The sequence below is a fragment of the Anguilla rostrata genome, chromosome 12 (genome assembly GCF_018555375.3).
Source record: "Anguilla rostrata isolate EN2019 chromosome 12, ASM1855537v3, whole genome shotgun sequence".
Taxonomy (NCBI): domain Eukaryota; kingdom Metazoa; phylum Chordata; class Actinopteri; order Anguilliformes; family Anguillidae; genus Anguilla; species Anguilla rostrata.
The window spans coordinates 29,707,886-29,721,386 of NC_057944.1; the positions used below are offsets into that span (position 1 = coordinate 29,707,886).

Here is a 13,501-nt window from a genome sequence, read left to right on the forward strand (position 1 = left end):
GAGTTAATGCTATTTTTGAAATTCGGTTAAAACTGCGGATAAACTTGTGGCAAGTGGAAAACCTTTCGTACCAGTCTGAGCAGGTAAAAAGATGATTCCCAACACTCTTTTCTCTATGGTTGTTTATTGGAATGCTTTTTTTTTGTTGACAAGCACATGACAGAAGCCCAATTAGCACAGACTATGCACTGAACCCACGCAGACGCACGCACAACTGCATGCGCACGCAGCCTGGGGCCACCTACCCAAGCCTCATATTACACAGCACAGTGTTATACCACACAGGGCTCAGACGGGGACTAAATATTTATATATATACTGTATGTACACCACCCATTCCTCTCTCTCTCACCTGCGCTTGCTGCACACACACACACAAACAGGCATGCGCACGCGCACGCGCGCACACACACACACACACACACACACACGCATGCACACGCGCGCGCACACACACACACACACACACACACAGGCATGCGCGCACACACACACACACACACACACACACAGGCATGCGCACGCACACGCACACACACACACACACAGGCATGCGCACGTACACGCGCACGCACGCCCACACACACAGACACACACACACACACACACACACAGTCTGGAGTGAGTGGAATGCTTGAGCTCGCTCATGACCCACACTCCGACACAGCAGGGAAGGTGAGGTGCGTTAAGCTTCAGACAGAGAGCGAGTTGTGCTACGCAGGACAGTACGCGCTATAAGCTAGAAAGGCAGGAACGGGAGGAGAAGACGAAGGGAGGTGCGGTGTGACTGAGGACTACCCACAGGCTCTCAGAAAGAGCGAAACAGGGGGAGGAGAAGAGAATAAGTGCCTGTTAGGATACTACCACACTGCGTAGGGCGAGGGAGAGGGGAAAGTGATACAAATGTGCGAAACTGAGCTTGATGCAAGTGCGACGACTGCGCGCTCTCATTCTCTAGTGCCTGAGGCCCGACATCCAACCACTCCACATCTCCTTTGCCATTCCCAGAATGCCCTTAGGTCCGTTTCCCAGTCCTCTCGGTCTCCCGTGTTGACCCTCTTTTCAGTCCCCTTCCTCTCCGTCTTGCCTGGGATCTTGACGGCTTGCTCTTCGGCCAGTCCCGCGTTTTCTTGACCTCTCCGTTTGATTAAAGACGGAGCTTTGTAACAGCCTGAGGAAAGCTTGGCACCGGCTCAGCAAACGCCGCACGGGTTCGGCAGGGCATTCGAGAGAGGACGGGAGGACAGGTCACCAGGGCGATCGCTCTGGTCTGGTCTTCCAGTAGGGGGCACTGTTCTTGGTACCGGCGTCTCCACGCCACGCCACCCCCCCCCCCACCCCTTTGCAAGCATTCCTCAGTGCCTCAGTTCCTCTCTCTGCAGTTTCGCACATGTGCTGGAATCTTAGTGTGTCTATTAGTCCTTTATTTCACATATGTACTAGTGTCTCTTCCTTCTGCGGTGTGAAAATGCTAGTATGCTAATATCACTCTATAAGCGTGTGTGAGCACCCTCTCTCACTGCGTGCGTGACTTCCTCACTTCTCCCTCCTCTCATTCTGCCTTCCTCCTTTTCTCTGTCCCTTTCTCGTTTATCTCTTTCCTTTCCTTCTCTTTATCTCTCTCCCCTCTCACCCTCCCTCCTTCACTCACTCCTTCCCTCCATCACCCCCCATCCCTCCCTCTCCCTCACTCCTCCCCCTGCCCCCTCCCCCCTCTCTCTCAGACCAGCGAGGCGCGCCTGTCCTCGGGCGTCTCCTCCAGGAGCTGCAGGAGCAGGTCGCTGAGGGGCTTGGCCACGGCGCGGTAGCCGCCGGCCGTCAGGTGCAGGAAGTCGAACATGTCCCCCGTGGAGATGGCGCCGTCCGAGTGCACGAAGCCCGCGCTGACGTCCAGGAGCTGCGTGGAGCCCAGGCGGGGCAGCCAGGAGCGCAGGAGCCCGTTCACCGAGGCGTTCTTCACCCGGAGGGGGTTGGGCCGCTCGCCGCGGGGAAGGAGGCCCTGCGGGGGGGGACCAATCACATTATCAGGACTGCGTGACGGGGGATAAGATTGACAGTCAGTGAGCAAGTCCAAAGATGGGGGGGCAGACAGTTTTATATTTATTATGAGACTAATTATTACTTTGAGAAATTAAATGAAAGTATGTCTAAGCCCTAAAACCAATAACAATATAATTAATGTTATTCTTTGTTCTTTAATTTATGTTTTCTCTGTGTTCCATCTCAGTAACTGGGATGACGCAGGCTCAAAAATTTAAAAAAGAGAAAAAATGTTAAGGAAAATGTTTTATTACGTGTTGCATCACTCACACACGATCAAAAAAGGCTAAACTAAGCAAAGCTGCTGAAATAGGTGGGTTAAAGTAGATCATTTTGGTGCAGTTTAATGAGTCACACAAATGCTAATGCCACCAGCATTTCAGATGCCTGACCTGTGCACAGCACAGTAACCTTCAAACCACACTCGACATCAAATTAACCTCATACATCCAGTTTCATTCCTCTATTTGTAGTCCCAAATGTCTAGCCAAGCTCCTGAATTCAGCTTTCTGGGGGGAGGAGGGGTGATACACCCCCCCCCCCCCACCTCCCGCACACTCAACAATAGCGAAACAGCATCTTTGCGCGGATGCAAGCTTGTTTCCACGGCAACAGTTTCAGGACACTAACTGCGCGAGCTCGCTGTGTGAATAAATCCCCCTGCGACTGTAACAGGATTTCGGACATTTCGCGCTGCGCACACGCCGCCACTCTGCGCCAATAACCCAGGGCAGCTGTTTGAACTAGGCTTCTGAGAACGCTCCTGGAACACAAAGTTCCGTCCACTCACACCCAACGCCAAAGGAGGTAATCACTGAAGGAAATTACAGGGTTCGTGAACCAAAAAATGGATGCCGCTACCAGGTGCCGTCAATCAGAGAGTCAAACAAACCAATTAAAAGGTGTTACACCTCTACTAGGGATGTGATGGTACACTGAACTAACGGTGCGATACAGAGTTCACTGTACGGTCCGGACCAAGAGGGCTCACAGAGACAAGCTTTACTGAAAAATGTGCTGTTTATTCTCAAGGAAATAAGAAGACTTTTTATTAGCATGTCTCTAAGTAGTTTCATATTTTATATTTATGGTCTTTTATTTACTTATGGACTATTCTATCCACTAAATTATAGGGGGAAATGATGTATCTATGCTATGTATCTAGGCGACATGTCATCAGATAGCGCTACCTTCCCTTTCAAGAGTCAGAACCAGTCACAGTAAAGCACATTCTTCACAAATCGCCATTCCAAGGCTAAAACAATCCACTTGATGAAATTAAATACTCAATAACATAAAATGGCCGTACTGCCATGACTGCAGGGGATCAAACTGCTACACAGTTTGCAGATTGTGTTTTTTTCGGTGCACCCTTTCTCCGTCCTCACAACAGACAGAGAATCCAAAGAATTTCCATACTTCAGACTTGCATTTCAGCGGCGGGGTTTTCTATTTCAACGGGCCTGTTTGCACTGGCCATGATCTCTGCAGGAAAATGGCATCCTGTTGAATGGATGAGTGAGCTCTCGCGACTGCATCACACTTCCTTTTCACGTCGTCCTCTCGTCAGCACCAGGCGTTTTCGGTTTCTCCCGCAGGTCTTTTTACTGTTCGATAGGGAAACTGTCCGTCCATACTTTTAAAACAAACTAAAAACATAACTATGCGGTAATACTATATGAACTGCGGTTTGCCTGTTATGATTTTCCAGTGCGAACCACCAGCTGTTTTCGGTACGATTTTTCGGGACACAGGATTTTCTCGCACCCCTACCCTCTACAGCTAAACAATCTGATTGGTTCTAACCAGTTAATGATTGATAGCGCTAGCTGTTCTGGCAGTAAAAAACGGCTCTGTCCCACCGTTGCTGGGTGGGAGTCACCTGACCCACCGCAGACGTGCGTGTAATTAGAGCCCCACAGATAAATCTCCACTGGAACACCTGAGCAGGCCTCAGGTGCAAACGGGATGCAGACGGTGGGACAGAGACGGCCGTAGCACACAGAGGGATTAACCGAAACGGAAGAGGCGCCCCCGGCACCACTCACCAGCACCACGACCTTCGCCTGCGGGAGGCTCGAGATGAGGTGCTGCACAATGGCCACAATTCCCCCCGCAACCTGCTCCGCCGTGTGCTCGTGATTATTGGTTCCTACCCACACCACCACCACCTGGGGGGGAAAGGAGACACGGACGGACATGCTGTGGGCACAGCACAAATCACACCCAGACATCCTCTCATCACTCCTAATCCATCTGCTCTGTCCTTCCCTCCATTGCTTGTTCATTCATCCTCCCTTTCAGAACTTTCACTCATCTGAAGAGGTTCTGTCCTTCACCCCCCGGCTTCCTATCTTTCCTCTTCCACACACCTGCCACCGACGGCATCCGTCCTTTTTTATACCTTTCCTCAATCCCTGGCTGGCCTCTCCCACTTTCCTCCCTAATTCCTTGCCCCACCCTCCTAACCAGCTTCCCCACCCCATCTCCTTTTCCTCGTCCCCTATTTCTAGCCCATCCTTAATTTCGTCAGCCCAACTGCTTTCCCCACCCACACCTCCGCCCTCCCTCCCTGTGCCCCTCCCTTTGCCCCGCCCCTTAGCCCCCCACCCCGCCCCCTTTTCCTCCTCACCTTGGGTCTGATGTTCTGCAGCTCCCCGTTCTGCAGTCTCCACAGCACGTTGCAGGTGGTGTCTCCCGCGATGCCGAAGTTTATAGCGTGGAGCGGGGAGAAGAGCTCCCGCCACACCTGAGACAGAGACAGGCCCAGACGGCCATTTCACAGGACGTTACACACAGACATGCAGATACACGGTCACACAGACATGCAGATACACGGTCACACAGACGTGCAGATACACGGTCACACAGACTTACGTACACTGTGTCTGATTCATTGATAAATTAACAGGATCCCAACCACCCCCCCCTAAACACACACACACTCACCTCATACTGCTGCATTAGCTGCACCATGGAGTCTCCCACAAACAGGACCTCGGGTTCAGCATCCTTGCACTCCTGCACGAACCGCGTGTGCTGGATTAAACACAAACACACACAGGTCAGTGATACACAGGTCCTTATACACACACACACACACACACAGGTCAGAGTGATACACAGGTCCTTATACACACACACAGGTCAGAGTGATACACAGGTCCTTATACACACACACAGGTCAGAGTGATACACAGGTCCTTATACACACACACAGGTCAATGATACACAGGTCCTTATACACACACACAGGTCAGTGATACACAGGTCCTTATACACTCACACAGGTCAGAGTGATACACCAGTCCTTACACACACACACACACACACACACACACACACAGGTCAGAGTGATACACCGGTACTTATACACATACACAGGTCAGAGTGATACACAGGTCCTTATACACACACACAGGTCAGAGTGATACACACGTTCTTATACACATACACATACACACACACACACGTCATCTTTTACATCTGAACATACATACACAGATGAACTGCACTCTGGACACTACATGATATAAAAGAATGAACACACACTCCAAAAAGTTCCTGGCACAAGGTACAGAATCAAAATATCACAGTAGGAAATATAGAAAAAAAAACCTGCATGTTTACTTATGATTCAAAACAAGTCATATTTATTTAAGCGTGTGACAGTTAATGTTTCTACGGCACAGTTAAATGGCAGTGCAATGGCTTGGCATCCAGCAGATGATACCACCCCTCTGCATATTACCCAGAGTCCTTGGGGGGCTGAGCCAGTTTCAGACTGATTTCACACGGCCCTACAAACCAGCCATGTCACAGACGCCCAAGCTCACTGAAAAAGACAGCACCGCTCTCGGCTGCAAAAACCTGAATGTGTGAAGAGTAAATGCCACTGAGAATAGTAATAAAAGTTAAGAAAAATGTGGCGATACCCATAAAGGAAAATGAGCAAACGGCAACGGAACACACAACAGAAGTACTCAGGAACCCATCAGGGCAAAAAAAAAAAAAAAAAAAAGAATAAAGCGTAGCCAGTCACAGCAAACAGAGGATGCATTCTTGCATTGGCCATAATCAATTCTAACCGGTTAGCGCAGTTCCTATGACTGGTCCGAACAGCAGTGTCCTCCAGTACCCCCCCACCACAGGCAGCAACCATAAGGATATCTAAAGGTGGGTAACAAGGAACGGCCGAAACCTGCACCACGAGGCCATTCTAAACTGTGCTGAGTCACGGAAGCCCCACTATAGAGGGCCACAACAGCACAACAGTGAGGACTGTTAATGGCTTGATACAATTCCAAACCTAAACATGGCTAGCGTTCGCATTGGCTTTGCCGAACCATGATTGCAAATTTTTAAGGCTCACTAGACACTCAGCTCTGCATTCTTAACGTTGACCCTGTTTCCACTTGGTTTTAAAATGCGTCTTGGGCGATCAGATCACAAGTGGACAGCGCTAAATACGAGTGTAAACGACCACCAAGATGCATTGTGATCTGATCACTCAAACCACTTGCCGAGGTGGTCTGGGATTCATTTGACCACATATCTCTTGTAGTGTAAACGCTAATGCGTCCCCGACAAGGACGTAACAGGAAAATACGTCATCAATGCAGGACGTGGTGGTTGTTTTGGTGACAGCGTGCCAACGCTCAAAAAAATGGAGAGGAGCACTGATGTACGTGGTTGGAGTGCAAGTGAAACCAGATGCCCGTACATGTATATTAGTTCTTGAAACATTTTTGTTTTCTTAGCTAGCCAGTGCGAAACAAATCTGGCGCTTGTCTGGCGACAGACTGACATAATAACTGTGCGCGGGGCCCTTTGACCTTCCAGCAGAAGTGGCGTAGGCAGTAACGAAATCTGAACACAGGTGGTCAGCTGGACACCTTGGAGACGCAGGATAGACACAGCAGGTGTGAACAGCGATGCGTCTCGGCTGTCCACTCGTGTTCGGATCACCGAAATGCATTTTAAAACCAAGTGTGAACAGGGTCATAGACTATTCTGACTCACTATAGCTGAAGCCGAAAGCGTCCAAATGGAGAAACTTCTACTGAAAATTTACAAAGGGGAGTGACCAAGTACAATGCAGTCAATGTTTGTCTTTAATGGAACTACTTCATCGTAATGCAGCACCAGAAACTCCTGTTAGCAAATGAAACCACCAATAGGTAAGAACAGAAGCAGCTGAGTAGCCTCTCTGGTAAGACGCAGAGGATGGATGGAATGCGGGAGCTGAACATCTGGGTAGCCTAAGGAATCTGTACTGCAATGAGATGTTAGTCTGCAGCCACACTTCGTGGACAACCAGGCTGCTGAACTGTGCACTGGTTACTATGCCAATGAGGAGTTATATCTGTTTGGCTGGCTAAGTGTTGACAAGGGTTTGGGGTGCACATTGTTCCTCTGCGCTGAGTGTTACAGTTTGGTATGGTGCTCTGTCTTACCTGGGACATCCAGCGCCCATCCCCCTGCACGTCCTGAACTGGGACGGGCACTGCTGCTGGGTTAACCTCTTCACTGCTCATTCTGACTGGGATACATAGGTACCAACAGACAAACATGGAAAAATAATTAAGCGCACATACATAGCAGGATAAGGATAAGCCTCATGTGATCAAAACTTCTTCGGATCACCATTTCGTGGATGACTACGCATTCTGAACATTGGTATACTGCTACCGTAGTCAAAATGAACCGCGGGAAAGAGGGACACTTCACGTTTAAAAAAAGGACCAGGACGCAGGACAGGTGCTTTGCCTTGGGGTAGCTAAAGGCATTAGTGAACGCCGCCTGGACAGGCACGTCTGGGCACTGAGAACTCCCGGGAAATACTGTCTGACCCGCACCCACCGCGCCTGTCAGTGTAGCAAGGCATAGTCCTCTTTGGTTTTGTTACAAAGCGACTGACGTTGGTTAGTAACGAAGGCTAGTACGGCAACTTGGAGAGGGAAGTGCGAGGTGGTACTATTTGCCACGGCTTTTATAGGATGCAAATCAAACATACAAAATGAGAACCCCACCCCCGAGCACCAGGCGCAGAAATCACTGCAGTCGGGACACCTCTGCAGTCAGGTCCCCCGCCCTGCACAGACACAACCGCTTGGGGAGAGTGTAATTAGCGAGCAAGCTATCTACCCACCCAGTACTCCCGCAGCAACCCACTACCCCGTGTACCTGGCGGTCGATGGTAAGCAAGCTTCGATGTATGCAGCTGCAGCAACAAGCTAGTCCAATGATTGTGCCTCAAAATCGGCGTCAATCTATCCGGCGGCGGCGAGGATGCTTTTCAGAAGGTGCGACTGCAAGATAGCTAGCTAGCAACAGCTGCCCTCGTGCGAAGAACAGCTTTTTTGTTCTGCTCCACCCTGTGGATTCGTAATTCTAAGCTCGGACGTCTATGTATCACAAGCGAATATTCAGATTCCAGTATCATAAATATAAACGCTGTTTATTTTTGTATCTAGCCTTGGGATTTTGAGATCGCTGATGTACAGTCGGTGGGACCCTCCCCGCCTCCCGCTCTCTTTGCGCGACAACCTCACTCAGGCCACTTCCGCTTCAACACGTCCATCATTCCAGGATGTCCCACCTCCCAGATGCACGTCAGTTGGGAGATGTACATCCGCTGTTTGTTCACTGGCATCATTTTGAAACGGATGCTGCCAAGATATACCAGGCACCCTAATCTTTCTCTAACTAGATGATTCGTATGTCTGCGTGGTATGAAAACGTTTAATGATGAACGGCTAATGTCACTTGTTACTCCTCAATGATACGATTTAAAAATATCTTAATTGTAGTATAAAGTAATCATTCAGCGCAAAAAACTTCCACAGCTTTTCTTTGGTCGTGAAACATAAACCACTGTGACTTATTAAACTGAATTTTTCACCTCCGTAAGGCACTTCTTATTCATCCAATGCTCACTGATGACAAAGAATGATAAAACATAGGTGGTTTTCATAATGTATAGTGACTCACTTTTTTGACACATAGTGATATTATATAATAACAATAATATGTATTTCTAACTTTCATACACAAGTAGGGCAAAATAACTGAAACAACAGTTTAAAAAAAAGGACTGTAACTGAAATAATAAAATCTAACATAGGTAGCTACACAGGTGAGTCATATTAAGCTGAATGCCGATTAGCAGTATGTTTAAACAATAAAATAGATGTGACAATCAGCACTTCGATATGTGAGTTTCTAAAGCAACAAACATTTCTAACAGAGTTCTAAAGACACCAAACGGTTGATCCCTGAATTGCTGGTACATCAGTCACAACTGCAGTTTGGTTCTTAACATGACAGGGGGAGAAATGTCAGTAATTATGGCGACAAATGCCAAACACAAACAAATTGCACTGGTGAAGAGGTACAGTAATCACCATCAAAACTCACTGACAGGGACAGTGAGTTGTTAAAATCCCCACAATGACAAAAAAATAAATAAACAATTACCACAGAATTGAATCAACACCTCTGTGTCCCAGTCACAACAAAAACTGAATGTTGTGAGCTACACAAGGCTATCATTTACGGCAGGGTTGCTATTAGGAAACCGATTGTATCCAAGGCTAAGGCAAAAGAAGCCTTCAATCCACAATTTCTGTGGCCAGCTGTTAACATGGTGGTGGATTGGAAATTGCATGGCAATTGGGTCACTATAAAACCATTTCACAAGACCAGGTGCACCCTAGGGTACAAACCAGGGCTGGATCTAGAAGTGGGCAGGGGTGGACAATGCCCACCCAAATTTCTGCTGTGCCCACCCAATTGGTCAACTTTATTCCGTGCCAATTTTGGACCCGGCTCTGCACTCTCTTGATTTTTTTTTAAGTGCCCTATCCCCGTTATATTGCTTTTGTAGCAGTAAGATTACACTAATTCTAGGGTGAGTTTTCCCCTATATCCTCATGCTAAAATCGACTGCAAATCCACATTGCCCCCGGACCACCCTAGGGGGTTCGCATCTTTGTCACCTTTTTCAGCACTGATCAGTTTGCATCCCTGTACACCTTCCCTGCCCACTTCGCACCAACACAGTGCAGTCAACACTGTAGTTCCTGCTGCTGAAAATCATCGAATTGATTTGAATAATAGTGCACCATCCCAACCAATACTAAAAGTATTTCCTAAACTAATGTTTAGTCAGACATCTCATTCGTTTAATTCGAGCTGGTACCAAAAACACTAGGAAAACAGCTCAACAATGTAGTATAGCCCACTGTGTGAAAAGGTGCCCACCCCAAATTTCTAATTGCCCCCCCCCCCCCCCCAATCTGAGCAGTCTAGATCCGGGCCTGGTACAAACACTGTTCCTCATGATGTCCCCATGGTCAAAGACACCCAAAGGCACTATTACTCAAACTTTTCATGATATTTCACATTGTAGCTGTCTATTGTCCTACAGATTTTAGAGCTACATTGTGCACATCTTTATTCACAGATGCTACAACTATGCGCAGTATCAATATATGTAGTGCAAATTAATTAAAATTATGCTACAACTAGACTGAAATCAGGGTTCTTTCTCTGGTTGTGAATTTTAGTTGATTTCAGTTCCGTAAGTAAGGTAGCAAGACACCGATGGATGCTTTTAAAATGAAACAAATTATAGTGTAGAAAGCACAACTGTATGGCATTTTCGCTGAATGCATACTGTTTATTCTAAGGTTTTATTCGCCATTGTACCGTGTTTACGTTCTGTTACATTGTTTCTACGTTACTTCTCTCTTTGGTCAGGTGTCGACCTCTCATGCATGTTGCGGTACGCTTGACCTGAACACGCGAATTGACTCAACTGCAAACTGCTTTGTGAGTGTTCTGAACAGGCACGCTCCCGACAGTCACAAATTCCTACCAGCAGGGTGCGTTCCCGCGAGATAAGAGGGAGGGAAGTGAGAAGAAAGACATGGCTCTGATGAAAGGTTACGAGGGGAGAGGAAGGTGGGAAATTGCTGTTGTCAAGGCAGGAGAATGTTCTTTTACTCTCTCCTGGTAGAGCGATGCGCAGTTCTGTTACCAAGGCAACCACATCGTGCGTTAGAGAGCAATGAAGTCATTGTTACGCTAGTAGTTGTCATGGTTACATCCTGGAGGGGGCGCTGCGGAGGTGCAATCCGCGCGAGGTGACGCAGGGCGGGGGCGTGCCCGCGGTGCGCGCTCCGGCAAGGCTTCTTGTTGTTCCTGCAGAGAGGCAAGAAGATGGCGGCCGTGTCGAGCGGAGGTGCAGCTGGATCCGCAGCGGCCGGGATTACGCACCCTACCCGACCAGCCCCCGCAGGCATGGGCGCACACAACCGAGCACAGCCTTCACCTGGGATCAACCACCCGAACCGAACTGTCCCAGCTGCCGGCTGCATCACCAGCCCAAGCCACCTCCCGGCCAGCAGGCCCCCCCCAGCTCGAGTGGGCTACTACGAAATTGAACGGACCATTGGCAAGGGGAACTTCGCTGTTGTAAAACTAGCTACACACATGATCACAAAAGCCAAGGTAAGAACTACGATTCGGTGGTATGGTGGCGATCAAATGTGGGCTGTCATTGTTCCGCCGTCCCCGACGGACAAATTGCTAGCCAGCCAGCTATCTCGCTCGCTAGAAGCGGTTAGCTCCCTACCATCGCGGCTGTTCAGCTCTCAGGCTGGTGATCGGGCCTGTGAGCTGGTGAGAGGGGCACTTCAGAACACTTTGGTCGTATGGCATAGTGTGGGGGTGTAAACGGAGAACAGCGCGACATTGACAGCCACATGTCGAGTGTTGGTTAGCCAGTTAGCTAACAAACTGTTTTCTGGCTCCTCAGCGTGACAGTGGATTTGGCTTGTACGGTCAAGGTACTAATTTACCAGGGCTGACGGCTGACATGACAAGTCAGCGGACAGAGAGAAAGAGAGAAGGGCGCCGGGGGTTCGATGAGACCGGGGTTTACACAAAGGTAGCTGACGAGCAAAGAGGGACCGTCATTAACCTAACGTTACAGGTTTTCGTTTGGATTAGATGGGTAACGTGAACTACCCGTCTATTGTGAGTGTTGCGGATAGATGATCATGACCGCATATTTGGAAAAACAATCTTGGTCCAGAGAGAGTAGAGTTGCTAGCCAGAGAGCTAGCTACCTAACATCTACGGAAATAGCCGCACTTAATTCACGCATTTTTCAGGCAACCGCAGTTAAGTTGCCGTTAAGCGAGTCGACTATCTTTAATCCACCGGTAGTCGGTTTGTCTGTTTCATATGATAATATATGATATGTCTCTGATCGGAAATACAACGATTTTGTCAGCCGATCTTCCAAAAATGATTTTGGGGTTTGGAACGGCAAGATGTGAATTACCAGGTCAGCATTTCCGTCGTTTGTTGATGTGGGATTGTTTTGCTGAGCGTGTGTGTGTGTGCTTGTGCTGAATAAAGCGGGAGTGTTAAGTGGTTGCTGTTCTGCGTTGTGGGAACGAAATTTTGTCCTGTGCGCTGGTGCGTCGGTTCGCATTGATGTAGCTAGCTGACTGGCGAGTGTTTTTTTCATAGTGTGGGCGTTTTGTTGGATGTTCCGCTGGTATTGGAGAGTTTTTAGCTAACGTCGTGCAGTCTGTGTTTTGGCTTTGTTTGCCCCGACTCTTGCACTGACCATTATGCAAAATGACGTAAACCGCGCAGCTTCTGTCATGTAACCTTCACTGACGTTTTCCCATAGCAGCTTAATCTCTCCCCCTCTCGCACCCTCTTGCACACATGCACACACGACTCATTTAGTTACAGCTTCCCGCAGACAGAACAGAATCCGTTTCAGTGTCAGTTCTGTTGAATGTTTCAGTCAAATTAAATGCGCATTATCTGAGCTAGTCCACCGTAAAACCCAAGCGAGGTTAACTGAAGGAAAACATCAGCCCCCCAAGTGACAAGCGCGGTCTTTGTGGTGGAGCGTCTGAGGTCAAATCACCTGGTCAGTTTTATTTAATCACATTTTCTCGTCCGTATCTTGGGAGCTCGGACAGTTGTGGATGGCGGGGGTCTCTCTTGGTCATTGCTGTCAGTTACTGCTGTGCAGATTGGGTGGGGGGACGGGTTCTTGCTGGCTTGCGGGTAAGGGAACCACCCGAAGTACCGAATAATGGTACATCCCACTTCAACCCGACCGAGCTGTGTCAGAGAGGATGCTCAGCTGTGACGATCTGAAGTGCGCTGAGCTCGTGAGCACTTGAGTGAACGGTGTGAATACAGGAATACAGGACAGATCGTCACTCGCTCCGAATGTTGGATAAGGTTACGTGTTTGGATTCCTTACGAAAGTCGCAATGTTATGTGATCCGAGACCTCTCATAATGGAAGCCTTACTCGATGCAGGACATAATGTTCCATTATTGTGATGGAATGGAAGGCACTGACTGAGAAATTTGGGTGCATCACTACTGGTCATTAGCTGTGTAGTAATTCCATCTAATTA

General features: G+C 48.5%; 2 protein-coding genes across 7 annotated transcripts in view; one reads left to right on the forward strand and one right to left on the reverse strand.

Moving 5' to 3' along the window:
- Positions 1 to 107: 107 nt before the first annotated feature.
- On the reverse strand, positions 108 to 8,626 carry pafah1b2 (platelet-activating factor acetylhydrolase 1b, catalytic subunit 2). 2 transcript variants are annotated; one of them, XM_064303738.1, is made up of 7 exons: positions 8,227 to 8,626; positions 7,497 to 7,578; positions 4,990 to 5,079; positions 4,673 to 4,789; positions 4,089 to 4,211; positions 452 to 1,999; positions 108 to 361 (listed from the first exon to the last, which is right to left on the reverse strand). In XM_064303738.1, exons 2-6 carry the CDS (start codon positions 7,575 to 7,577, stop codon positions 1,721 to 1,723), a joined length of 690 nt encoding a protein of 229 aa, XP_064159808.1. In that variant the 5' UTR covers position 7,578; positions 8,227 to 8,626; the 3' UTR covers positions 108 to 361; positions 452 to 1,720. The 2 variants fall into 2 exon arrangements, with proteins under 2 accessions (XP_064159808.1, XP_064159807.1); XM_064303737.1 differs by having other exon boundaries at positions 7,497 to 7,582; positions 8,227 to 8,625.
- A 2,601-nt stretch (positions 8,627 to 11,227) lies between these two features.
- The window catches only part of sik3 (SIK family kinase 3), a 32,543-nt gene continuing 30,269 nt past the window's right edge, over positions 11,228 to 13,501 (forward strand). For 4 of the 5 annotated variants that reach the window (XM_064300923.1, XM_064300928.1, XM_064300927.1 and 1 more), the window contains exon 1: positions 11,228 to 11,556. In XM_064300923.1, coding sequence (XP_064156993.1) covers positions 11,266 to 11,556 — 291 coding nt within the window. In that variant the 5' untranslated portion in view covers positions 11,228 to 11,265. The remainder of the gene's footprint in view (positions 11,557 to 13,501) is intronic. The other variant, XM_064300925.1, reaches the window with a different exon arrangement.

Coding starts and splice junctions, on each gene's coding strand:
- pafah1b2 (XM_064303738.1), bottom strand. CDS start 7,577: ATGAGCAGTGAAGAGGTTAACCCAGCAGCAGTGCCCGTCCCAGTTCAG. Junction 5,080..7,496: donor ATGGGCGCTGGATGTCCCAG/GTAAGACAGAGC, acceptor TGTTTAATCCAG/CACACGCGGTTCGTGCAGGA. Junction 2,000..4,088: donor AGGCGAAGGTCGTGGTGCTG/GTGAGTGGTGCC, acceptor CCCCCCCCGCAG/GGCCTCCTTCCCCGCGGCGA.